General features: G+C 47.8%; 3 protein-coding genes across 3 annotated transcripts in view; 1 reads left to right on the forward strand and 2 right to left on the reverse strand.

Annotated features, from left to right (window-relative positions):
* LOC135813537 (fatty acid hydroxylase domain-containing protein 2-like) overlaps positions 1 to 25,094 on the forward strand; it is a 30,714-nt gene that overhangs the window by 4,182 nt on the left and 1,438 nt on the right. The window contains exons 3-5 of the mRNA XM_065326632.1: positions 636 to 739; positions 3,010 to 3,215; positions 7,127 to 7,399. Coding sequence (XP_065182704.1) covers positions 656 to 739; positions 3,010 to 3,215; positions 7,127 to 7,399 — 563 coding nt within the window. The 5' untranslated portion in view covers positions 636 to 655. The remainder of the gene's footprint in view (positions 1 to 635; positions 740 to 3,009; positions 3,216 to 7,126; positions 7,400 to 25,094) is intronic.
* On the reverse strand, positions 10,356 to 16,714 carry LOC135806851 (uncharacterized). The gene is made up of 3 exons (XM_065321033.1): positions 15,028 to 16,714; positions 14,290 to 14,702; positions 10,356 to 10,484 (listed from the first exon to the last, which is right to left on the reverse strand). The coding sequence occupies exons 1-3, from the start codon at positions 16,645 to 16,647 to the stop codon at positions 10,475 to 10,477; spliced, it is 2,043 nt and encodes a 680-aa protein (XP_065177105.1). The 5' UTR covers positions 16,648 to 16,714; the 3' UTR covers positions 10,356 to 10,474.
* On the reverse strand, positions 16,668 to 22,317 carry LOC135806698 (uncharacterized). The gene is made up of 4 exons (XM_065320926.1): positions 21,963 to 22,317; positions 19,732 to 20,025; positions 16,798 to 17,528; positions 16,668 to 16,682 (listed from the first exon to the last, which is right to left on the reverse strand). Exons 1-4 carry the CDS (start codon positions 22,315 to 22,317, stop codon positions 16,668 to 16,670), a joined length of 1,395 nt encoding a protein of 464 aa, XP_065176998.1.

Below are 25,094 nucleotides of genomic sequence, written 5' to 3' on the forward strand. Positions count from 1 at the left end.
GCGTGACTGCACCCCCTCCCCCATATACTAGCAGACTGCTCAGGAGACGTTCAGGGATCTGACACCTAGCTCTAACACGCACTCTCCGATGCGATAATTAAAGGTTCGCGGTTGTAGTAGGACACAAGACGTCACGAGAAACCATCATGGTGCAAACGCCAGCTCCCGCTGGAAATCACAGGGAGGCACACAGCGATGGCAGGCGAAGCAGTGGAGGCGGGGCAGAAGCAGCTAAACCGACCAAGGGTCTCCGTATCAACATTGCTAATGCGGGTCAGGCAGAGAAGAAAACACCGGAGTCTATAGTGTTTTTATATGAAAGCAAAAAAAAGCAGGAGAACGAGCTAGTACTTTAGAAGTCTGCTTTATTAGTCTCTGTGTAGGCTCCCCCTACGAACTCCTACTAGTCCTTTCTGTCTGCCTTCGTTTGTGTACCCCCCCCCCCCCCCAGCCCCCTGTCTGTTACCCTCCACTAGTTCTGGTCTCACAGTAGACTATCCCGGTATCATGAAACATGGAAATCGAAACACTGATGTTTGCAGCTCACCCAGGGGCTCTGTGATCATGACACTTTGATGGAGTCCGTTGTCTTATCATGCACCGCGTACCACGTGTGTTGTGTCTGTTTTCCGCAGGCACCTGACAGAACTCTGGGATGCATCGAGTCAGTTCTGGCAGCACAGATGGAATCAGCTCTATCACGATGTGGCGGGAGGCAACGAGTTCCTTCTATCTAGCCGTGAGTGGGTTTTAAAGAACACGACGGGCCAGGGTGCTCGCCAAAGCGACATAGCGGGGCGCTGCGCCCTCCTTCACTTTTGGACCGCCCCCTTTCAAAATGAATGCACCACCCTTCACTTCAGAGAGCGAGCGCCCCACCTTCTTATATGCATGATGAGGACACATCACATACATATATAGTCAAACCTCTTTAGGACGAACACCAAGGGACCGACGGGATTTGTTCGCAATAACGGGAGTTCTTCTTATCCTTATCTTATCAGTGTCTGCTCTAGGATTGTAGGACAGCCGGTACACGTGTAACTGGCGCAACCATTTCAACCGGGTCGGAACCGGGTACACATGCCCAATGATATAAAGGCGAATGAATAAGCCGCATTTAGAAAAGAGAGGACAGGAATTAGAAAATTACGAAAGAAGAAGTATCTGACACATACAAGCCATGTAGTCAGTCCTTTCAAAGTTCGAAAGTGTAAAGTACCAACCGGGTCACAGGTGACCCGGTACTATATTTTCAACCGGGTCCAAGCGCCGCCCAACCGGGTGGATTGCCCGGCTCACCCGGCGCTGGAGCAGACACTGTCTTATACCCAGTGAATACACCGTGATTTATCCAATAGAGTTACAAATACTAGTTCTTCTTTTAAAGCGAAAGTTTGTTTTATCAGTGTTCTTCTTAACGAGGTTTCACTGTACATGTAGTAGCACAGCATTGTATGAGTCATTGTATGAGTCATTGTATGAGTCATTGCATGAGTCTTTGCATGAGTCATTGCATGAGTCATTGCATGAGTCATTGTATGAGTCATTGCATGAGTCATTGTATGAGTCATTGTATGAGTCATTGTATGAGTCATTGTATCATAGTCATCACTTACCTCTGACAACCATAATGATTATCAATGGCGGGTTCCAGTGGCCGGTGAATAAATACATGGAATGGTCGGTTGCTTACTGGTGTTGGTGAAAGCAGCGGCCAAAATGACGACACAAAATGGCGGTGAAACCACAAAATGTTGGGTCCTATAATGATCCCCCCCCCCCCCCCCCCCATCACTTTTGTTCTGGCTATAACGTTGCGGGCATATTCCCATTCTGACCCAATGATACATGTATCAAAAATAAATAAACGTGATAACATAATAACATTTTGTCCTTCTCCCTTTTCACCATAAATAAACATGACAATGCAATAACACGCTTTTTGAAGGCCCTAAGAGAAAAATGACCTTTGGCAGGTCTGGAGTAGTGTACTTTATACTGAACTGTACTGCAGCCAGTTATACTCAGGAAACCATGGTGTAGAGGAGGACTTTACTTTGAAATGTATTTCCCTGTATGGTGGCTAGTTTTATGACGGCGGTTCTAGTCGACTCAGCATGGCAGCTTTTTCTCGGTCGTTTTTCTGACTGATGCAGCCGGTACTGAGATATCTCTTCCAGTATGGTTCAGCTGAGCTCAGTCCTACTGGCAAAAGCTGGAACAGCGTTATGACATCAAATAGTCAGTGCAGGCAAAAAAAGAAGATATACCTGCTCAATACCTGCTCAATACCTGCTCAAGTACTTAGTAATTAGACTTGGACGTTTTCTCGTGACTATCACAAGTGGAACATCGTCACATGGTAAGGATCACGAAAACAACCAGTTATGTAGCTAGAATAATACTGATCACGAGTAGCGTGGGAATGTAGCAGCTCGCGGCTACACACAGCGTCATTTACACATGAGCAGTATGGGCTTATGCAGTGAATGTGAAAATGGTTGTGTAACCGTTGTGGCATCTGGCATTGGATCTGTTTTAAAAACCATTGTGCAAGTAATGGTGACTGTGTTTGGTGCTATCGGGTGTGTGTTGCAGTTCTATGGAGTTCCATGGTCGCCTTCTACTGGTTGTTCAATGCATTCTTCATCTTCGTGGAGCTGACTGGAACCCCTTCGAGCATCTAGGAATGGAATGGAAATAAAAATAATGGCAAATATGTTAGTTATTTTTGGATTAATGTACAGTGCTAGTGCTGACTAGGGACATTTGATCACTTGCTAACGAACTGAGCAGCAGCGAAGGCGCTACGAACGGCTGAGAAGCGAGTGTGCTACGAACGGCTGCTTTAAGGCCCTGTTGAGCCTGGCAGAGAAAGAGCGCCGGCAGTGGTCGCACTTTGCTGGCCTGACGTGTACGTGGCATTAGAAACCAGTAGTCCAAGGTCGGACCCTGTTAGCTCAACTTCTATCAATCCTCGGTCTTTGTGTGTGTGATTCCATACAGGTGGAATGGCAGACGTTCAAGAAGTGTTTGAAGGTTGTCCTCTTAAACCAGTTGGTTGTGGGTTATAGCAGCCAACTTGCACTCTACTGGATCTTCCAAAAGCGCGGCGGATTATTTGCCGAGACCCTGCCGTCCTTCCAGTGGTGCTTGGTGGAGCTGGCGATCTCTATGTTTATCTTTGAGGTGATTTTCTTCTATTCGCACCGGTAAGGAATGATCAGCAGTGAGGTGAAGTTGCCTTGCGTGTTCACAGGAAAATAAGGTGGGGTTCATGTCATGACTTTGTCGAGCCCGCATGATCGAACAATGCTTGCACCGGTGATATAACATGTCTGTTTATGTGTGTATTTTAGTCTTGACCGTCTTCTATATCTCAGCGGTGTGCCATTACTGTGGGCATGAGTAGTCCTAACACCGGCTGGGATGGCAACACTGCTAGGGGGTGGCTGGTCAGGCCATGCCCGGACTAACTGCTTGGCCACCAGCGCATGTTCACACGTACTACCGAGGAGGTTATGTGCCCCTGCCATGTCATACATAAACTGCATGAAAGACTAGGGGCATGATCGATTGGGCGAATCCCGAGCAAGTGTGCTCCGAGTGAGCGTGATCGTTTGGTTGAATCCGATCGAATCCGGAGTAGGTGTGTCATGGCCGGTGATCCATCTAGTGGCACCAGGTCGTCAACCAATACAGTTGACTCAAGCAGATAAGTAGCTCACCTGTTTTCCGGCTCACACAAGGTAGTCGAAGGTTGAAGGGGAGCGATCAAAGATACTTTTATTCGTTGAAGAAGGCGGCTTTTATATGATTTTGTTATAGTATAATTGTGATATAATAATTAGTAGGAAATATTTAGTATAGCTTCGGGGAGCTCGCTCACCCACATTACACGATAGTGTTACAAATATGAGTGATCTCCGAGGTTATTCGTACGTCGATCGTGCGACGGAGCCTGGAGTACGCTGTCGGATGTTGCTGCAGCTAGAGCGCGCCGCCTTCGTACGCTGTCTTGATTGGGTCACCCTTCATCTTCTGCCCCGTAGGCTCTTCCCTCTCATTATCCCGTAGGGCGGTTCTCGGCCAAGCCGCGACCTCTCCCAAAAAAGGGATAACGGAGTCCGCAGTGCGCGAAGCACTTGCAGGACCCTTTACGTCGTATGACGCGAGAAGAGGGGCCTTGCTTGCTCGACTAACAAAGGTATCAGCTCCCTTGCAGGACTAAGCAGGGTCCCCTCAAGCTCAACAGTGTAGTGAGTACAATGCTGACGACTTGTACTGAAGGTGTAGCCGCCGTACGACAACACTTGTGACTCGAGGCCACGAGTTGTAAGCCATGATTTCTCAACTAACGAAAGTGCCAAATCCTTCGCAGGACTAATCATGGTTCTTACAGAACTCTAGAATATTTCGGAGCCCAGCTTTTGGCTGCTGAATCTCATTGCGTGGTCGCTTTCACGACGAGTCGAGTCCGGGTCATGACAGGTGTACTTGGAGTGGAATCCGACCACACCGGCCCCAAAAAACACCGGGAGTGGCTGGAGTGGAAATGGACTTTGCCGTTTTTGGACAGCTTTCACAGAATCTTTGTACGATATGCGTACATTTTGCGTACTACACCCTTGTTTTGTTCGATTGGGCCAGCGTTGCTCGGACCACACCGCCTGCTCGCACTCAATCCAGATTCACCAATCGATGACACCCCAAGGTATGGCCGGACCAATCACACCGTGACTGTTTCCGCCTGTCCTGTATTGTGGAATTGCGTATTGAACGCCATTTGTTGAGGTGTTGACAGTCTGTAGTTCCCGTATTGCTGCGAGTACATGGGCTTCAGTTCAGCCAGCATACAACTACTCGGATATTTATTTATTTATATTTATCGTCTCCGCTTCATGGCACATAATAATACATAGCCAATACAAGAAAGGGAGGGTGAATCCAACCACGGAAAATAGCATTAAAAAAAAGAAGAAAAGGAAGGGAGGTGACACCATGTGTCAACAGCAGGTAGCACAATACAGACAATACAGTACTTTTTTAGCTGAAATGCATCCTTAAAAGCTGAGAGAGACTGTGAACAGCGAATATTATAAGAGAGTTTGAGCCAAAATGTGTAAGCCATAAAGACAGGTGATTTGATCATTAGGGACAATTGAGGGGAAGGTAATGATACCTGGTGTCTTGTATTTCTCTCTCGCTGGAACCAATCATATTTCTTGAAGTGCCTGGGGATTTGCTTAAGATAAATAATTTTCTGAACGAGTGCACACAGGTGTGCTTGGCGTCTATCAGCAAGTGGAGAGGAGGCTACGAGACAGTATAATATGCTTACTGTTATACATGAGAGGGATTTTCCAAATAGCCGTTTAATTATTTTTCTATGGTGAATTTCAAGCTTGGAAACAGCAGCTGCACTAAGACCACACCATGCTATGTCAGCGTAATCAAACGAGAGAGCTTGGAAGCTCAGGGCCCTACGCCGCTATGCGTTTTTGCCTTGATGACCTAGGCAAAAAAAGCATAAAATAATATGAAATTTTTCATTTCTCCTATTTTTTTTTCAGACATAACCTGGGATTCGAACCCGCACTATCGCCCTGCATGCATCACCCGATACACTTCGCATACATACTAATTCTTCCAAGTTGCTTCACGTTATTGTTGTCCCTGCCCTTTTGGCACGTGTGTGCCCCTTTTGGCACGTTGGTGCGGACCGCGCGCGGACTGCGCCGGTTGGAGATTATCGTACCTGTTCTTGTTGTTGTGCGCATGCTTGCATGCTTATCGTGCGCATCCTGATTGTTTTTGGGGGGCCTTCTTCCTGAGACTCTCCTTGGAGTAAGACGAAAATAACCTGTCCTCTGAGTGTGGCGTGCGTGTGATGTATAAGAGTAATCGGAAGGGCTATCGTGCGAGGGAATAAAACCCCCCGACGACAATCAGGATGCGCACGATAAGCATGCAAGCATGCGCACAACAACAAGAACAGGTACGATAATCTCCAACCGGCGCAGTCCGCGCGCGGTCCGCACCAACGTGCCAAAAGGGGCACACACGTGCCAAAAGGGCAGGGACAACATTATGATCTTGAATTTGAAAGCCCTATTTGAATATCGTGGCCAGCTGTTTCTGGCCAGCCGTCTTTGATGGTACGGGACGGGACAGATACGGTCGAGGGTAATACGACACCGTCTACCACCTTGATGACCTAGGCAAAAAAAAGCATAGGGATGTTTTCAATTCTCCAATTTTTTAGGCATAACCTGGGATTCGAACCCGCGCTATCGCCCTACATGCATTCCCCAATTAACTTCGCTTTCATATTCATTCTTCCAAGTTGCTTCACGTTATGATCTTGCATTTGAAAGCTCTATTTGAATATTGTGGCCAGCTGTTTGTGGCCAGCTGTGTTTGATGGTACGGTACGGTACGGGACAGATACGGGATAGCGCCAGGCGTGACACAAACACACAAACAAACAAACACCAAATTAAAGCTGTGTGGACCCTGGCTAGCGCCAGACGTTACTGAAGTAACGTCTTCTGCATAGTTACGGGAATAAGGGCAGAATATAGCATCGGTAGAATAGAATCTTGCAACTGTTTGGGAGATGGGAAAATGAGAGAGCAAGGCTCCAAGAGCAGAGCTGGTACGACAACGCACAGAAATCATATGTTCTGACCACGAAAGAGCAGAATCAATCACTACTCCTAGGTGTTTGTGACCACTCACCATCTCAATAGGCTGGGGAGATCCTGGGAAATACAACGCAATGTTATCTGCCGACGCACAGCCGATGATAAGAACAGGTCGGGGGGGGGGGGGGGGGTTGGAGAGTGTTTCTGCCGTCTTCTCTCTTTCCCATGAGCCTCCAGATGCTGGAATATTATCTGCACAGTCGTTGTCGTTTGACGTTCTACGTTCTCTCTCTCTCCCTCTCCCTCTTCTTCTCTCTCTCCCTCTCCTCTCCATCCTCTCTCCCCCTCTCCTTTCTCTCTCTCTCTCTCTCTCTCTCTCTCTCTCTCTCTCTCTCTCTCTCTCTCTCTCTCTCTCTCTCTCTCTCTCTCTTTGTTTCTCTCCCTCTTCCTCTCTCTTTTGCTTTGTGTTTCTCTAGGGCACTTCACATTCCCTTGTGGTACAAACACATCCACAAGGTCCACCACGAGTGGACCGCACCAATCAGCATTTCTGGGCTGTACTGTCATCCGGTCGAGCATGTCATCGCCAACATATTGCCGGTAATGGCTGGTCCCGTCCTGCTCGGCTCTCACTGTATGCTGCTGCTGCTGTGGGCCTGTATCTCGCTGGCCTCCGTGTCCGTCGCACACTGCGGCTTCCACCTGCCGTTCATGCCGTCCAACGAGTACCACGACTACCATCATGCAAAGTTAGTAGTGTAGTGTGTGCATTCTGCATTGATTGGTAGCTGTACCAATACCTTGCACATACATGGGAGGCGGTGAACGCAACAATCTGACTTGAGCCCCCCCCCCCCCCCCCCCCACTGTACCCCTAAAAGGAAATACTCCCCCCCCCCAAAAAAAACACTTCTGGCTGCATGTATAAAAAACCACGTGCACAGAGAAGAATATTACTCCCTCAGTCCCTGCCCCCCCCCCCCCCCAACAACAGAAAAGAAATACTCCCTGTTTCCAGCAGTCCACTTGCATACCAGTGTCATGGTTGTTGTCTCTTCTGACCATGAATGTTCCTATAGGTATTGTCTGATTCTGATCCAATGCACTACAATGCCCTCAGTTTGGTGTGTCTGCCATTCGATGATGCCGAGACCTCTGGTCAGTTGAGCCTGGCAGGACCGGCCTACCAGCACCGTCTCACTGGTGACTCCATGCTAGCCTCATGTGCCTGGCGGTGAGTTTGTGTACCTCGTAAAAAAACTGATATTATTTTTTGTTTATGTTGGCTGCTGCTACGCAGGTTCAACCAGAACTTTGGCATGCTGGGGATCTTTGATTTTCTGTATGGCACGGACAGTCGCTTCCGTAAATCAAAGTCGTACGAGCGCCATTCCATGCTACTTGGCACCACCCCAGCCAACGTTCTGATTCCGGACGAACCGAAGAAATGCCAGTAAAAAGGTCAAGTCGGCAGTGCATGTGCGTGTGTGCACCCTCACTGCTGTTGCTAGTCTCCTCACAGTCCACCCTTGACCGTCCCATCCTCCAGTTTCAATGCTAGTATTGTCACTACTCTACATGTACGTGTATTGTAGCATATCCACCATCAATGCTAGTCACATGGCAAATTCCACTTAGCTACCGTGACTACTTCAGGCATGCCTTTGATATTATTATTTTTATTCACATAGCTATGGGTTTTTTTTGTGGCAAATTCACTAGTGCCCTAGCTCGGCCCAATCTGTGTTCTATCATGGGTGGTTTAATAACGACATTGCATTGTTCAATCTTCCAGTCCTATCAGTGACAACTCTCATAGCCAATGTGCATTGTTTCCGACGGCGATCACCAAGAAGTTATGTTCTCTTTCTCAGCTAGGGCCGTTCACAATTTGTTTTCCATTTCAATTTCCGCCCTTTCCACCATCCTGGAAGCATGGAGAGGGACAGTACCGGTATTATGGATATTTTTAAGTTACAAGCCGGGCATTGGCTATGTCATCACTCATCAGTACTACTTTCCAGCTATACTGCTATGACATCAGTACTACTTTCCAGCTGTCCTGCTATGACATCAGTACTACTTGCTCCCAAGTCACTCTGTTTTCTGTACCCGATTACCGGTACTTAATTGTGTCACTATTCAAGGTACTTTATACTTGAAGTACTACGCTTACTTCATACAAAGTGTTGAAATATGAAGCCTGAAATCACATGCAGTCTAAGCAACCCTGTACGATTCCGGCATGCGGACACTGCAACTTGCTGTTGGCACCACCACCCCCCCCCCCCCCCCCCCCCTGAACACTGTGTGCCACTGCGCTCGTGGCAAATCCAAACTACACTAGTATCTGCTCATCCAAATCCAGAGGGCTCAGATACCCCCCCCCCCCCCCAAGCGGACGTTACCATACTCTTGTGACTGCCAATGAGCACGGCCAGTGATCTCTGGGGGTATTTCCACAGAATCAGGGTCCGTGACTTTTGCCACCTCCATTTATCTACCCTTCAATGTGCTGTCGTGGACTTTGAAATTCGTTGAGAAGTCAAGCGGTCACTGGGCACTGACCTTGCAGTCGTGAGCACTGCTGGTCCATTTTTACAGTGTGCACATAAACTATAGAGTGTGTACATGCTAACAGCAGTAAGAGTGCCGGTCCCGGTCATCCCATCTGATTTCAATGTTCACGACAGTACATTGTAGATCTGAACCATGATGAATTTGATCATTACAACACTGCTGCATATTACCAAGAGAACATAATGCAAATACTGGCAGAGGTAGGATCCCGTTCATGAGCTTGTAATGAAAGGGCACACTCTAGTTTGGCATGGTGTCTCCTTATGTATGCACATTCACGCATAACAAATACACGCACACGTGCATCCACATCCATGCGCATCCCCTCCCTCCCTCCCCCCCCCCCCCCCCCTCACCCTCCACACACACACGCATGTACACACACACACACACACACACACACACACACACACACACACACACACACACACACACACACACACACACACACACACACACACAACACACACACACACATACACGCACATACACACACAAAAATGTGCGCACGCGGGCACGCATGCACACACACAAACACATTGGACCTTGGACGCATTGTCATGTTCAGACAGGATAAGTCATGTTGTCTACTGAAAAGCCAGCCACAATTGTAAATATTGTTGAAGGAGCCGCAGTCTGTGTGTGTGCTCGGGTCGAACCATGGCTACATTTGTGACGCTTCATGCCTTCGTGTGTTAGCACACAGCGGTGTAAACGGATATTTCTTGCTTGTCACACGATGCTAGCATTGCTGCTAGATTTCAATACTGGAGTAAAATACGATGTGTATCTCAAGGGTAACCGCACACACTTTTGTATGTACAGGGTATGGCTGACACTGCTATGGCAATATACATTCGAGTGTAAACATTTGTAGAGTAGAGTTTTCCAGGTTTAACTGACATACCGGTAACTATTCTGTACAGTGACTAGTGTAAAAACAGTAGGTGAGAGTAGACATGAACACATTCAGTAAAACTGATACCACAGTAGACTGGACTAGACAGTACATGTAGTTCAGTTGATCATTATATCTACATAGTAACACAACACTGTGTGTGTCATAGACAATCTGTATACATCATGTCTATACAAGTGATGTCACAGTGTTGTGATCAATGACAGGTAGTGTGCTGTTGGAGAATCTCTTACTGCAGTAGCTGCTTGAAATGATCCCTGTCCAGTGCTGGTCACTTTCACCAATCTCAACTGCTAAACACTATCCAGTAGAGATCTTCAGAAGCTCAGCTAGCCCTGTAGAATGTACAACAGTGAGGGTGTACATACACACCACACACATACGCACACACACACACACACACGCACACACACACACACACATACACTCAACATACACACACATACACACAAAAACACACACACACACACACAAACAAACAAAAACTTAAAAGTCTGTCTTATTGAGCCAATATTACAGGGTAACACAAGATCAAGAATGGGAAATACAAAGAGGCAATTCGATAATACGGCGTGATGATGTTAGTATCATGTTACGGATGACCAAAAGTTTGGTTCGCACATCTCCCCTCCAACTCCCCCCCCCCAACCCCCCCACACACACACACATCAGCACCCCCCCCCCCCCCCCCAACACACACACAGACATACCTGCAACCCCCCCCCTCCCACACACCTCTATCCCCTCCTCCCCCACATCGGCACCCCCCCCCCCCCACACACACACACACCGGCACACCCCACCCCCCCCATCCCACACAGAAACGTTTACACACAGACTCAGCAGTAATTTTCTCACGATAACAAGGCACTAACAAACCAGTTCATCACACAGCACTCACAATCTGTCATGTCAGTTGATGATAACACTCTAACTGCCAAAACTGGTCACGTGGGTCTCCCCGGGAGAAGGGAGAGAGACTCAGGCTGCGTTTACACGACAACGCACGGCCAGTTTTCCGTTTTCAGTCCCTCATTTCTTCTTTCGTTTTCGTGCGTTTACATGATCAAAGCTGATCCGAGGTGGTCTCCGTTTGCATCGTTTTCGCACGTCTACACGAGCAAAGGATCCGCAAAAGTTTCGTCATGTGCCAAGTGTTGTCGTGGAAGCACCAATCACACTCAAGGAATAGTTGAAAACAGGCCACAAAACAACACTCGTCACATGACGAAAATTGTAAAAACAATTTTTTGGATTGCCGGATATCCGGATCCGTGTGAACGGCCGAAAACGAAACAAGCGTGGCGGAAAACGAGGCCAGCATACCGTTTCGATTGTTTACACACTCAAATTTATCCGGCAGAACATTTCCGTTTTCAAATTCTTCCACCTTGGCCAGCGTTTTGGTTTTCTTCCGTTTTGGCGTACAACTTTTACGTTTTGCTTTTCGAACCGTGTAAATGAACCATGCATCCGAAAGGATTTTGTTGCGTTTTCACCCCCAGCGTTGTCGGGTTAACGCAGCCTCAAAAGGAATCTTGGAAAGAGGAATCAATTGGCTATTTGAACTGCTCAATGGCAGACGCCCCCTGAAACCCCAAAACTCTGGGTGCACTTGGAATATGCCTCATTTCTCGTTGGCTGACGTAGGAAAGAAACGAGAAATGTAGTTCATTTTTGTCTTTCTTTTGCATGACGTAACATTGGCTGCTCGCAAATGCGAGATATTAGGAGCATGCGCTCCGGCTGCGGCGCTCTTTTTCTTCTTGCTTTGCAAGTGTAGTGCCCATGCCCGCCCACCCTAGTGAATGGTTATCTTGTTGAGTCGTTTGGATATTTCCGGTGTGCTCAGATTGCAGACTGCAATAATCTTGATGATCTAGTTGAGTTGCTTTAAGCTGTTAATTTTTGTCGCCATGAGTTGACAATATATTTGCTTGCTGTTGCTGCTGTCCCCTCAGAGGCTGTTTGTTGTTGCTGTGTGCGTGTGTATGTGAGTGTGTATGTGAGTGAGGTGTGTTAGGGGTGGGAGCATGTATGGTGTGGCTGCACACGGGAGTGAGAAAGAGAGTAAAAAAGAATGATCCCACTTATGGGCTCGCCACACCTCAGTAAGTGGGTGAGGACAAGGCGCAGAAAAAGGATTGTTGGCATCAGGGTATCCATCCCGGGATCCAACACACACACACACACACACACACACACACACACACACACACACACACACACACACACACACACACACACACACAGACTCCGGGTCCCTAATCCTCATACTTCGAAATATATACAATCAAGCAGTTCATGTGTTTCTCATTGAGCGAGACGAAGACGAGAAGAGGCATGAGGGTTTGTGACGGGATAAGTGACTTGCCTTTTGAATCGACTCTGGAAATTGCGACATTTTTATTGGAACTTGTCTGTTTAGCTGGTCACAGGTTGACACGGTGCAAGACCAATTTGAGTGGCAGCAGGGTATGTTGACTGAATACGACCAGCTTACAAACTGGCCAGGGAGATAGGCAGTGAAGTGAGCAAGCGCGTATTCGCTCGACAAAAAAGAGATCGCCAACACCAGTGCCCATACATGCAGCCACACACGCACATACACACACACACACACACACACACACACACACACACACACACAAACACACGCACGGGCGCAAGTGCTCTCAAGCACATACACACACTGAAAGACTCCCGCCTGTTCTACTAACCCATCGTTTCAATGTCACATTGGCCCTGGAAGGGGTCCTACAGAGGGACAGTAGGAATATACTCTGTGGGATCCTACAGAAAATCAAAGGTCTTGCGTGAGCACCCCTCCGCCTCCGCCTCCTGCCATGGACTCATCGGTAGTTCACGTAATACTGAGCACTACCATACAAGTACAGCCCCCCATGCACATACACACACATACACACATACACACACATACAACCCCCATCCCCCCCCCCCCCCCCCACACCCACCAACACACACACACATCCGCACCCCCCCCCCCCCCCCCACACACACACACATATCCGCCCCCCCCCCCCCCCCCCCCCTGCTGGTCCTGCGATGGACTCTCGGCAGTTCACTCGAAGGGCCCGTAGGACAGTCAGGTTCACCTGCTGATGGTGCTGCATGGCGGTCGTCGCTGCACCGCGCTCCCAGTAGGGTCCGGCCTGCTGGCGGTGAGCGGCAATACGGATCCAAGTAGAGCGAGGAGAAGCTGGGTGGCATTGTCGACGCCAGTGGATGCGGCACGTTGAACTTCCAACCGAAAATCAAAGTCCACGAACTCACCTCTCTAGATCTCTGGATACAGATTACGATCGTCAGGCTCGCGCCTGCTGTTGCAGTGTTGGTGCTGCGTGGCGGCCATCGCTGCGTTCCCAGTAGGCGGGCGGCGGAGCCAGGTAGAGTGAGGAGCTCCGGAGAGGCTGAATGCCGGTAGGTGACGACAACATTGTTTTAAGGTACAAACAAGGGTCGCTGAGATCGGAATTTGAAGCGTGGAGGTACTTCAGGAAACTTGATGCTGGCGCAAGCTAAAAGTCCACAGTCAACGGTCCACTGTAGACGACGACATTGTTTCAGGCACCAACAAGCGTTATTGAAGTCTGAATTTGAAGTGTAGAGATACGAGAATGCAAGCTTGAAAGTCTAAACAGAAGGAATTTGTTTAGGAACAGATGTTCTGCAAGTTGCACGCTCGAAAGTCAAAACAGCAATGACATGCAAGAGACATTGTACAGGATCTTGAAGGGCGCGTGCCCACGTGATTCGCGCATGCGCGCAGGTCGGGCCAACTCGCTGGGCTGGCTGCTAACTCGCGATAGCATGCTAATGCTCATATGTTGCAGTGTAACACAAGATCAAGAATGGGAAGTAAAAGAGGCAGTTCGAAAATAAGTCGTGATGATGTTACAGATGATTAAAAGTTTGGTTCGCACACCTCCCCTCCAACTCCCCCCCCCCCCCCAAACCCACACACCTACCCCCCCCCCCCCCCCCACCCCCAACACACACATCCCACCTCCCCCCCCCCCCCACACACACACACATCCCCCTAGCAAGGCACTAATACACCAGTTTATCACACAGCACTCGAAATCTGTCATGTGAGTCGATCTTGACACTCCAACTTACTGTGGTATGCGATGTCTAAGTACTACCAGCATAGTACAGTGTTGGTTGTGTTCACTTAGGTGTTCACCAGTTTGACGATGTTTGCCACACAGGTAAGCCATGCCACAACGAGGACATGGCTCGATGTTGTCCAGGTCATAGCAGACAAAACATGCCGCTACACGTGGACACCATTCCTGTAGTGCAATGTGGTGATCAATGCTCACACGGCCTCTCTTGGATTGACGATGCAGGGCAGCAATGAGAGAGTTATGTAGTAGAGTATCGTCTCCAGCTTGTGGTGGTAAGTACACAATTCCAGACACTGAGAGACCAGTTGCACAATTGCTTGGCAGGTAAGCACTGAGATCATTAACCAATGACTTCAACGCTGGGAAGAGTTTGGAACTAACATCAGTCGCGAAGACAGTATTCTACAACAAAGTACACAACAAAGAACAGTGTAGAAAAGAAAGTAACTGAGGTCCGTACACTCAAAACAGAGAACATCATGCACAATAATAACAAATCAGACTGATATAGCGGAAAGCTACACATTCCATTTCACTAGTTTACAATGTTCAAAATTATCACATTTCCCTCTGTGTTCTTCAAGAAATCTACCTTAGAGAGACAGACACTATACAGTAGATAATTACTGAGTACACTGGTTTGCAATACAATGTTCAATTCAGAGTGGAATGTGGATGAAAAACAGTTATGGTATCCTGAATTGTGTACACTGCACTACCAGCTTACCTCAATGCTGAGCAGTGTTCTAGCTGTCAGAATACAAGACTGCATCACTTCCAGATCAGGTATCTTGTTCTGGCTACAGTTGTTAATCAGTGCTGTTGTTTGATCTGCTGGATTTGAGCCATTACACCATCTCCTGACATAGTCCATCACAATGTTGAAGGGATGCTGTGCTGGTAGAGTGAGACCAGTTGGAGTTGTGTGTGTCCTTCCATTTACTACCAAGGAACTGTGCCGGTAGCTGTACACATCATTCCAGTACATTGCCAGTAGTGTGGACACTATGTCATTATCCATGGAGTACAGGTAGCGTTGTATCCGATTAGCAGACACAGTGGTATAGTCGCCATGGACATTGACCTCGCGACTGATAGCAGTTGGTACGTGTTTCCACTTGCACAGTGGTATACCCAGTGGTGTAATCAATGATGGTGAAATAATCCACTCACTGCTACAGGAACTTGACATGACCTTGCCCAGGATCACAGCAATGCACTGTAGCAGAAAACCGTACATTCCAGTACATGAAGGAACTGCACCATCCTGTGATAGGAAGTGTGATGAGATCACTCTCTCAGCAAGGTCTTCTATCACCTGCACATTGGGTATATCCTTGTTTAGCAGAGTGGAACAAAACAGTTGAATGAGTTTCAGGGCACATTCAGTGACACCTGTTGCAAGACCCATTCTCAGTGTTGTTGTAACACGCTGGTACACCACCTGCAGACGGGATAGTGTTTCCTGGCTGGGCTCAAGCTGTCCTTCCCTGAAGTCGATGTCCAGAGACATGAATACCCTGCATGACTCCAGAGAAAGTTGCATCAAAGGTAGCAGCAACTGTGAATCCACTCTTGTCGAATCTTGTTCAGATTTCTCCAGGAGCATTCGGGTTCTGGAATCCAAACTCTCAAAAGTGACATCAGAATCTGCAATGCTTAGACGGGAAATATAAAACTGGACCGAGGTGCAAATGCTGTCAGCTTGTGCAGATAGCGGTGCTTTATCCAATCTTTGTATCCTGTTCAAAAACTCTCCATCAAATGCTGCTCTCCCAAACAAGGCAAGTAGGATACCCGGCCACTTTGTTAATCCAGAGAAAGGAAGCAAGTCATCTCCAGACAAAACATCAACAACAGACAACGACATCTGTATATTCACTTTTTCCTGAAGCAATTGGTAACTCCAAAACACTGCTTTGTCTGCACCACAACCTCTACAGTCATCAGCTTCCTTTACAAAGCCTAGGAAATGCTTGCAAATTCGCCGTTGGTACATGCGTTGCTTGTCTTCAGGGCATTGGTAACGGCCAAACTCGGCGATGAATGGCTGCAAAGAGTAGCGATCCAAATACGAATTGTAATCCAGGAAACAAATCTTGATCAACGGATCAAAACGTACAAGATGAACCACATTGGCCTTAGTGTCAGCCAATCCTACCATCACACAAGCACATTTGGATGAGAATGAGGAGTGCAGTTGAGCTAGAGCATGGAATGATTCCTTGTCATCATGTTGTAATGTGTTGTATGCTAATTCCAACAGCTTCAGGATTCGATGATTTGGTTTCAGACCATCATTGTTGAACACATCGAGACCAAGATCTTGAAATAACGACAGCAACATGGTTGGAGTTAATCGACCACCTAGTAGGAGGCCAGCTGTAATGCGTACAGCAAGTGGAACATTTCCACAACGGTCCACTAACCTCTGTGCATCTTCAATGCTCACACTACCTTCAACACATAGACCATGGAGAAGACCAACAGCACAAACCTTTGTCAGACCATCAAGACGGTGTTGTTGTAGTTTAAACTGGGCAGCGTGTAGGTCAAAGTAAACACGACTTGTCAGTAGGACATGGGCGTTGTGTTGTAGTCGAAGTAGTCGTTTGATGACATCTTGTAGTTGGAAATCTTTATCAGCACCAGCCTGCATAGCATCCTCCGCATTATCCAGAATACATAACATGTGGTGTTTGCCACCATCATCATCCCTGCCATCAGTTGATTTCGTTGCTTTGCCAGTAGTTTCAGATGAAGCTGGGTTTGTTTCGAGTCGGTTTTGAATCATTGCCTGGACAGCGTCAACACCAGCTACACCGCGTAAGTCAAAGAACTCCACACGACAACCAGCATTGCGACATACATGTCCCACAGCAATGGCTACGGACGTCTTACCAAAACCAGCTGGTGCCACAAGACTCTGCACACGTGTAGATGATGACTTGGACTTTGTTGTGAGAATGTTGTGACTGATCTCTGTAACAATGTCATCCCTGCCAGTGAAGTGTTCGTCCTGGTCTGGTAAAGATGACTGGCTTGAAGTGCCTGATCTAGCTGAATCCTGTGTTGTAGTCAATGTTGTACCCGTTCTAGTTACATTGGCTGTTGTTCCAGCTGATGTTGGTTGTTTGAAGATTGGCTCACATCTGTTGGAGGTCCGTTGCTGGTCTGCCTCACCATCCCCCACTATGTGCTGCAATGGCTGTGTTTCCTGTTTGCCAACTGTTGCCATGGTGATAGGTAGCAAGATAACAGAAAGCAAGAGTAAAAACCTATTGTAAGTTTTGAAAATCTTTCAATGGGGATGTATGGCCTACTTTCTCCGTTAATCCGTTAAGCAAAACTTCAATGCAGTTTTATAGACCTGTCAAAACCATCTGGCAGAGCAATGGATGTCATCGTGGCCACCATATCTCAGTGGGGGGGGGGGCGGGGGGGGGGGGGAGGGGGGAGGGGGGAGGGGGAGGGGGGGGGGGGGGGGGAGGTCACCGATATATTTGTCTAATGCCCATAGAAAGACCCTGATAAGAACAATAAACTGCAATGCAGAAGTTTTGCTTAACGGAGAAAGTCGAATATAATTTCACAGTACTGGACCTACTGGTAGTCTTCTGTGTATTGATTCGAATGGTGTTGGTCCGAGGAAGCTGAGCTACTGCCGTTGGCCTATGTTCCCAGTCGAACTCATGCACTGGAAGCTGAGCTACTGCCGTTGGCCTATGTTCCCAGTCGAACTCATGCACTTTCAACTTTTTGGATGAGTGCACCCCACTACTAGCACAGTTGCGCTCGGTGAAATCCAACACAAAGTGAATATTTTGGCGCCACTGGATGAGTTGCTTTGACTGACAGCCCAACGTCTGAAGGTAAATTCCCCTGAAAGAAACATACATCCGTTATGGTGAAGGAGAGTCGATCGTACAGCAAAAACAATTGGCAATGACAAAGGGAAAAATTACGTTCAAAAACGCCCCGATTTCAGCTACAAGTATTACAAACAAGAATCCCGGGCTTATTTCCTACTAGTGGTTGTTGTAGAACTCTACAATTAGTAACAAAGTCATGTTCCACTGATAGCGGATTTTCCACAATAGCGTTGATGACTATGTTGACTTAGTGAGATCTTTTGGAGGTCATTGAATAATGGCTTGTAGCCTCGGGCTCAGTTTTTCCAGGGAAATGTTCAAATTTATGAATCTCGACAAAGCACGAAATTTTCGGACAGAAAAGCCAAATGTCGACCTTTTTCATACGGATTTCATTTTCGTACTGTGGAGCATGCTAAATGCACGCGTGTGTTTGCATGCGGTGCGCATGTAAAGTGTACATATGTACATAACTTTACAGGAACAAATTTTAGTACGGAATTAATTTCAGTACAAAAGAGGCTGTGTACGAAATCGTACGAAAATAAATTCCGTTCGAAACTTCCTGCTATACAGTACCTTGCAATCTTTGCTCTCCAACAACTACTGTGCTAAGTCTGAGTTGAGGATTTCATCTGGAAAATGGTATTCTCTGGAATGCTGCACTATATCTGCAGCATAGCAATGAGAAAAAACTGACTCCGAGTCTCCGACTAAAGCAACGTTTGCGATTTCGAAGTAATTGAGGTTTGGAAAATGAAAGCCTGAGCAGTCACAGAAAGCAATTCAAGTATGGAAGGGGACGGTGTGGTTTCCGTCCAGCACTGCACTATTTGGTGCATAGATGCGCGTGCGAACTGAAGTGTATGGCGATACAGGATGTGCACATGCATGCCGTGTGCATGCATGTGCTGCACGGCATGCATGCCGGGTGTGCCTGCTTGCACAACTCACATGCTTTCACCGTCACAGCTTCTACAGTGTGCGCTCGATTCACTCGATTTTTACGTCCACCACCGGGAAATCGCTGTGGGCTGGCTTCTGTGATGTTCCTTCTACTGCAATAAAGTGCGAGGCTAAATGTTCTAGAATCCTCTTGTTTTAGACTAATTCGAGGCTGCTGAACATGAAAATTGGGTGTACCTCCCGGGGCCGAGTATGCATCTGGTCGAGATCAGTACTTCTCTATGCCTCTGTGCAAACCACGACTCCACCTTTTTGTTCAAGCATGGCATGTGTGGCATCAATGGAAAGGCAATGACCTCAGCTACCTAACATAGCATCGACAAGGGAGTACTGGCCACGGGATCAGATAGAAGCGGGGTCAAAGTCAGGCCAAGAGATTTCACGCGAGGCCCCATTTAACCCTTTGTTTACGGACTGTACAACTTTAGATCCCCTGGGATCCAAACCTTTCAAAATTTCAAGCGATCGGAACTCAGTCATTACTGAGTTATTTCCAAAAACTAACATATGTACGTAGAAGAGAAAACTCTCAGCTGTCCATTAAACACCACCAAAGTTGAACACATTGCAGTAAAAGTATAGCAACAACATACCTGTGTGGGACAAAATGGAGAGCATTTCCTTGCTCTTGTCCGCATACCCCAGTTCCTCAATGACAACACTGAGATCACGATAAGTGTTTAGGCCACCAGCTCTGAGCAACTGGATGAGCTCCTCATTATGATCAGATAGTCCATCCCGGGACCGAATTCTCTTTAGTCTCTCTATTGATGCGCTGTCAGTTATGATATGTTTCTTGATCACCATCCGTCGCAGTCGATCTGCGTCAACTTTGTTCAACCATGGTTGAATGTCACACACAAACCTATCCAGGTCAAACGGATTGTCTGTCGCGAAAGCAGCAAAATACAGAAGGCACAGATGACACATGAACACACAACTACACACAACTTCATGTCAAGAAACAAATAAAAATGGAATTGCACAACACCGATAATACATGGAAAGGAATTTAAGTGGACACACCCATTCCAAAAGCGCTGCACATCCGTTCAAGTTATTTCACAACGTTTCGGCACTTGGCCATCGTCAGGTGACAAGAACAATGGACACACACACACACTCACGCAGGCACACACACACACACACACACATACACACACACACACTCACACACTCACGTGCGCACGCACATACACACATGCACACACGCACACACACACACACACACACACACACACACACACACACACACACACACACACATACACACACACACACACATTCCCAGAACCGCACATCGGAGCGCTTCAGCGATTGTTGCAATGGACAGCTGGGAGTTTTCTCTTCTACCTACATATCTTAGTGTTTGAAAATAACCCAGAAATTACTGAGTTACGATCGATTGAAATCTTGAAAAGTTTCGATCCCAGGGGATCGAAAGTTGTACAGTCTGTACAGAAAGGGTTAAAATGTACACGCGAGTTGTGACTGCAGTTTTCACCTGACACAGGCTGGAACTGAACCCCCTAGCAATAATCTAGTGACCCATGACAGTGCTTCACGCCGGTAGCACCTGCATTTCTTGTAGATCTACAGAATCGTCATGTAGATCTGGTTATAACCTCAGGACTGACCATCTAACTGAACCCACTGCATTCCCAGGGTCAGCTCTCAATATGATTGATGTGAATGCATGAACTGATTGATCTCTGTAAGCACTTCTCGCTGCCAACAAGTAAGTTGTTGTTGTTGATTTTTATTTTACTTCGCAAGGCCAAACGGGCAATGGTGCCCAATTCTATGGAAGCGAATTTCAAACGGGAGAGAGCTACGGGGAGAGAGAGAGAGAGAGAGAGAGAGAGAGAGAGAGAGAGACAGAGAGAGAGAGAGAGAGAGAGAGACAGAGAGAGAGACAGAGAGAGACAGAGAGAGAGAGAGACACACACAGAGAGAGAGAGAGAGAGAGAGAGAGAGAGAGAGAGAGAGAGAGAGAGAGAGAGAGAGAGAGAGAGAGAGAGAGAGAGAGAGAGAGAGAGAAAGGGGGAGAGAGATAGCGAGACACAGAGAGGGAAGCAGTGAGGTTAGGGGCATCGGAGGGTGGTGAGCGCATCAACGTGTGGTTGGGGGTAGCAGCGAAGAACAAATTGCTATGTAATTTAGTCTGATAAGCGATTTTGCAGCATCAACAGAGCGAATTTGCAGTGTCAACAGAGCGATTTTGAAGCGTCAACAGAGGGAACACAAAGAGTTCATAGGTGCACAAGCACGCAGAGAAGAGTAAATGACGTGGTGTGTGGACAGGAAAAGTCAGACAGAGCATTCATTGCAAGGTGTAGGGGATGGAGGCAAGCTTATATTGCCGGGCAGCCTTGATCTCCCTTACACTCCTTGGAAGGGCGCGCGGTCCAGGCAAAGGCTGCCTGAAAGGCCAGGCGAGATCTGCCGGCTTCTGACTGTGCCGAGGGGACAGTGAGGCCCCTGGAAACGTGGTGCCGGGTGGTGCTACCAGCTGATCGTGAGAATAGGTATTGGAGGACAATGCTGGCTTTCCCATTGACACAGCGCCACACCAGGACGAGCCCAAGTACAGTGCTGCTCAATGAAATCCAGTCGTGTCACTCAAGTTTGTACCTTGCACCATTTTGCAGCCCAATGTTCGCAGGTCTAGGGCTGCGCAACGCCCAGCGCGTACTTGAGTGATGCTGTGACTGGATTTCATTGAGCACCACTGTACAAGTCATGCAGTTACATGAATGTTCAACGAGCCCCCCCCCCCCCCCCCCAATCTTCCTACGCCACTGTAATCAATGTGAACACTTACCGGAGGACGAGCCAAGTGTTGACTCATGATTTGCCGACATTGGCTTCGTTGGACGGTCAGTTTTCCTACTGGCAGCTGCATCGCGTCGCTTCGCCATGGTACTGGCGACATGTTCCGCTACATGAGGCTGGCTGTGCTGAACGAGACTCAGGAACGCATCGACCTGTTCGTCCGTTTTCTTCAGCATCAGCCTCACCACGTACTTTGTCAGATCAGACTTCACGTTTTCCTTGCTAGAGGCAGTATCATATTCATCAACGTCCAGCACATCATTCTCCAGCAAGAGTTCCAAGATCACGGATGCATCTAGATTGGAAAGTAAGAAGGCTATGTTATAGCGCACCCTGTCTGCCATTGTTAACACTCTAGCCTGTCCGCGTGGCCACAGTTCACTCGCACTGCGGACTGATCACGATTGACATCGAGTTACTGCATAACTTCTTTGGATCAAAAGAACTGTCTTTTCTCAAGCAATAACACGTACTTTCAAGTACAACTAATTACTTACTGAGCCGTTCATCAGTTGTGGCTCAGGTACAGAGCGAATTTCATGAAGGCAAACAACTCTTCCTAAATCACGCTTGAAATGTTCAGCATCAGCTCGATCGCCTGGGCTCTTCGCCGAGCTCGCGAGGCTATCAGTCACTGTATCAGTATCAGCACTAACTTCTAAGAGAATAGTAAAAAATAGTAAAAAAAATAGTCGGAAGGAGATGACAACGAGTTACGTCAACGCGGTCGATGCAGCCAGTACCATGAGTACTGCCAGTAGCCTTCGCATTTGGCCAGCGTTGGGATGAGTCATGGGAGTCGTAAAAGCCTTTTGCGTTGTGGCGCCAGTCTCCGACTCCGGTCATGGTTGCCATGGCGCATGTGTGCACGAAGAAAGCTTTGATCTGACATAGCTGATACTTCACTCTTTAGTGATAGGATTTTTTCGGTTCCTTGGCTGATGATTGCAGAGTAGATATCTACGAGCGCAATAAGTATTCCATTATGGAGTGAACTGAGATTAATGTTTTATGAATCGAGTAAACTGTTTGTCCTAGTATGGCAGTGATAATGGTCAAGATTGAAGAAAGCCAGACCGAGTTGTAAGAGAAAGCGTGTTGATCGCCATGAATGGCATGATTTTGATGACCGTAGACTGGACGACTGAGCAAACTGAACTGAACCGCGTGTTGGACATTATTTGAACATCCATTCAAACGTCAAATGGAAATTCAGTGCGTGGCTAGATGGTCAACAGATCTAAATCGTTGCCTAACGTAACGCGCATGTGTCTGGTTGCTCTACGGTATCCGTGCAGCTCCCTTCGGCACCTGTATCGTCCAAGAGTATGCGACAGTGGACTGGAAATTTCGGACAGGGGACGAGTGACCACTGCTAGCGAGCTTTGTGGCCAATGACGTGGCCATGGTTGCCAGCGATTATTACATTGAGTGAAAGCAGAAAGGATAGTCCAGGAGCAGAAGCCTCTTGAGGAGCTTGGCAGCGATGAAAAACACGTTCACAAGGTTCACCACGAGTAGACTGCACCGATCAGCATCCCTGGTCTGTACTGTCACCCGGTCGAGCATTTCCTCTCCAACATATCGCCCGTAATGGCTGGCCCAGTGCTACTCGACTCTCATGTATGCTGCTGCTGGTGCTGCTGCTGTGGGCCTGCATTTCGCTGGCCTCCGTGTTCGTCGCACACTGCGGCTTCCACCTGCCGTTCATGCCGTCCAACGAGTACCACGACTACCATCATGAAAAGTTAGTAGTGTAGTGTATGCATTCTGCATCGATTGGTAGCTGTACCAATACCTTGCACATACATGGGAGGCGGTGAACGCAAAAATCTGACTTTAGCCGCCCCCCTCCCCTACCGGACCCCAAAAAGGACATACTCCCTCCCCCCAAAAGAAAGTTCTGACTGCATGTATAAAGCCACGTGCTAACTTTATCGAAATTTGCACAGAGAAGAATACAGTCATCTCCAAAAAAATCCGTCCAATGCTATGCTAGCTACGGGTAGCTGTACGTGGCCACATGCACTGCCATTGCAAGTGCCACTGCTAGTGCTATGCGCTAGTAGTAGGCATGCTTTGTAAAAAAATTCATTGTTAATGATAACGACCTACTTCTTGTGTAGGGATGTCAATTGAATAATTATCCTATCCACAATGGGAATTAACCGACGTCTTGCATGACCGATCCTTTCAATGTTCTTATCTTTACATTTCCTTTTCCACCTGGACTCCTCCTTGGTAAGTTCCCTTTTCTCTCTAGCTCTTCTCTTGTACCTTCCTGCTATTATTCACTTAATGTGGCGCTTTCCATTTGCGCACTGGCACAGCTGTAGTACAGTGCAGGGGCGTAGCAGCCGCTCCGGCCAGTCCGGCTTTGGCCAGACCACTTTTTGGCACGACCACGACCACCATAGTAAAACAATGCCAAAAGTTACAAGAATGCAGGATTTTGCACCCTAATTTAAAAAAACCCCAGGGGAGATACCCCCAACCCCCCCCCCCCCCCCCTGGCCGGACCACTGCCAACGACGGTGCTATGCGCCTGCAGTAGTAGGAATGCACTAGTAGTAGTAGACTCTCTAGTAGTAGTAGTAGTAGTACTGCCTTGTGCACGGCACATGCTCTGCCGCCGGGACTGCACTCTGCAGTGCACAGTCTGTGTTGTGCTCGACTCGACTGCAGCAGGCAGAGTGCAGAGCCGCGGACTGTTCTACTTGTAGTTCAGTGCTATGCTGGTAGACCCTCTAATGACTGTAAATGCATGAATGCGATTGTGACAGGCACCATGTCACTGTACAAGTATCCATGGCATTGGCTGGATTTCTTTGACGACGACTGTATTACTCCCCCAGTCCCTGCCCCCAACAACAGAAAAAGAAATACTCCCTGTTTCCAGCAGTTCACTTGCATATCAGTGTCATGGTTGTTGTCTCTTCTGACCATGAATGTTCCTATATGTATTGTCTGATTCTGATCCAATGCACTACAATGCCCTCAGTTTGGTGAGTCTGCCATTCGATGATGCCGAGACCTCTGGTCAGTTGAGCATGGCAGACCTCACTAGCACCGTCTCACAGCTGACTCCATGCTAGCCCCATGTACTGCTGACTCCATGCTA

This window comes from Sycon ciliatum, chromosome 1 (assembly GCF_964019385.1).
Source record: "Sycon ciliatum chromosome 1, ocSycCili1.1, whole genome shotgun sequence".
Classification (NCBI taxonomy): Eukaryota; Metazoa; Porifera; class Calcarea; order Leucosolenida; family Sycettidae; genus Sycon; species Sycon ciliatum.